At 33.1% G+C, this 2715-nt stretch overlaps 1 protein-coding gene across 1 annotated transcript; it reads left to right on the top strand.

Annotated features, from left to right (window-relative positions):
* The first annotated feature begins 786 nt into the window (after positions 1–786).
* Positions 787–1763, top strand: LOC131071857 (major strawberry allergen Fra a 1.07). Its single transcript, XM_058007822.2, has 2 exons — positions 787–1034; positions 1172–1763. Exons 1-2 carry the CDS (start codon positions 854–856, stop codon positions 1471–1473), a joined length of 483 nt encoding a protein of 160 aa, XP_057863805.2. The 5' UTR covers positions 787–853; the 3' UTR covers positions 1474–1763.
* The last annotated feature ends 952 nt before the right edge of the window (positions 1764–2715 follow it).

Raw genomic sequence — 2715 nt, 5'->3', positions numbered from 1 at the left:
TTTCAGCGTTTGAATTTTATGCTATATTTAACCACACTTTATTTATTTTAAAACCCCATGTGAAAACTTGGACTTGTGTATGGGTACGAAACTATGATTTGCAAAGATGATACTAAAAATCTTCATACCCTTCATCACATTTTACCTTGCTATTTCATATCCTAATTCCAAAACAGTAAGTGCTTGCTACTTTCATCTTGAATTTCTTCATTTAATGATAGTGGAGCCAGGAAGCTTCTAGAACAGTTTAAAAAGAAATATCAATTCTCTAAACCAAAAATTCAAAGACATGCGACGTGTCTCATGACTTTCTAGAGGATCTTAAGTCAAAGAACAGCTCTTGGTATTTGCCCTATAAATTGGCATTTCTTAAATCCAACTATAATAGTACAGCAGTCAGTACAGCTAGTCAATACAGATATCCACTTTCTTATCATCTAATTCAAATTCCATCATATCAAATTGATTATCATAATCTAAAAAACAGCAGGTTCTTGTCACGTACATTTTAAATTTCCTTATATATATGAATTTTAATGAGCCTGGGGCCAGGAAGCTTCTAAAACAGTTCGAAAAGAAATAAATAATGAAAATGGGTTGCAAACATTCAAACCTGTCACGCGCCTCATGACTTTTTACAAGTGAAGAAGTCCGCATTCATTGCAAATCGGTATCTTTTGTTTTCTGTCTGCATTCTAGAAGCGTTACCAAGAAAGTCCAATTCCTTTAGTTCATACGAATGAATACCTCTTGTTCTTCGGGCTATAAATTACATGCATTCCCTCATACACCACACCCCAATCCACTCAAAAAGAAGGGAAGAGTTGTAGTAGAAATCTTAAGATAAAAGAAGATGGTGGCAGGAAGCTTCAGTATTGAGATAGAGTCCCCAGTGGAGGCAAAAAGGATGTGGAAAGCAACCGTGGACACCCACAACTTACTGCCAAAGCAAGCACCAGCCCTCATATCAGGCATCACACTTGTTCAAGGTGATGGAGGAGTTGGCACCATTCGACAGGTCAATTTCACTGCAGGTAACATTTTGGTTTCACTATAAACTTTGCATTATGATTAGGTTGTACGTCTCATAATAACACCTGAAGACATTGCTCTTGACTAGATAAATGCTTTTCAATGGAGTTTGCTAACATATATAAAATTGTTGTTGCAGCCAACAAGGATTTTAGCTATGTGAAAGAAAAAGTGGACTTAATTGATGAGGCTAACATGGTTTATGGATTCAGCCATGTGGAAGGAGGAATGCTGGGGACAAAAGTGGCGTCGGTAAGCTACAAGGTTAAATACACCCCCAAACCAGGGGGTGGATGCATTACGACCTATAGCTGCAACTATGATAGCCTCCCTGGTGTTCCCCATGATGAAGCCAAAGTTGAGGAGATCAAGGCCAACAGCACTGGTTTGTTCAAGCAGGTGGAGGAATATCTTATTGCCAATCCCACTTTATACTGCTGAAATCATCACGATCCCCCTCTTTCTCAATGGCAGTAGTGTCACTTGCTCAATAAAAACGTATGTGTGTCTTAGGACAATAGTAAAGTTTTGCAACTTTCTCAATGTTGGTTCAAAATCTAGCCACAGTTTGGCATCCCATTAGTAGCCTTCTTCCAACTAATTAGAAAAGGAAAACATTATGTGTATCTGTTGTAATAATGAGCCAAAGAGTGACACTTTCTTAAGCATTTAAGCATTCGGTTATGGTCATGTAATTTTGAAATATAAATATATAGCTCATCTTAGTCTTATGATCTTTATAGAAAAAAGTTTCATTGGATGACATAAGTAATGTATATATAATTTGAGGTGAATCAAAAATAAAATATATGTTATGTAATACTTTATTTGGGAAAAAAAAAAAATTCATAAACAATTTAGCATAGAATTTTATTTATTGTATAAAAATTTCAACCATTCACAATATAACATTAATATTTTTACCAAACCTTTAAGTATATTTACATTTGTCATATTCTAACTTTTTTTTTAACTATCATAAAAAAATTTATATGTTGAAAAAATATTAAATATATATTGCTAATAAGATTATTATTCATTTGAATCTTTATTTAAATCATAATCGTTATCCAAATCTTTTAAATATTAATTAAAAAATATTATTGTTTATTATCTAAATCACCATTATAGTTTTTAACTTAGTTTACTAAAAGTATAGATCAATTGCAGGGTGTAGAAAAGTGAGGCATGCAATCCTCCTCCCCTTAAGATATGCATTGTCTTGATGCATTATTCTTAGGCCAAATGAAATTTATGTAATATCTCACTTAGTAATTTTAAGAGTTTTAGAATAAATAGGGATATAATTGTTGCATCTCAGTCATATCTTCTTAGGTTGTGTTTATGATATCATACCGATCCTAAAAAACTTTCATCTGGTCTACCTCTCTATCATGCAATTGAGATTGATGCTTCTCCAAGATTCTACAAGTATATATTGTTAACATTCTTGGTTCTCAAACTTATAGAGCATACTAAGTTAAGATATATTTACCATCAAATATATATATTTAGTAAGAAGAGACACATGAGAAATATCATGGATTTGAATTACCCTTGGAGGTAAAGATAGCTAATAGACCACAAGGTTTACCTTTTTATAAAATTTAAATGGCCCTATGTATTAGAGTGCTAACTTGGTTTTCTTTCCAAAATATATGGAGTTTTATGAGGTCTAACTCC

The sequence above is a fragment of the Cryptomeria japonica genome, chromosome 9 (genome assembly GCF_030272615.1).
Source record: "Cryptomeria japonica chromosome 9, Sugi_1.0, whole genome shotgun sequence".
Lineage (NCBI taxonomy): Eukaryota > Viridiplantae > Streptophyta > Pinopsida > Cupressales > Cupressaceae > Cryptomeria > Cryptomeria japonica.
The sequence above is the reverse complement of the archived record's forward strand: the minus strand, read 5'-3'. Positions and strand labels throughout refer to the sequence as shown.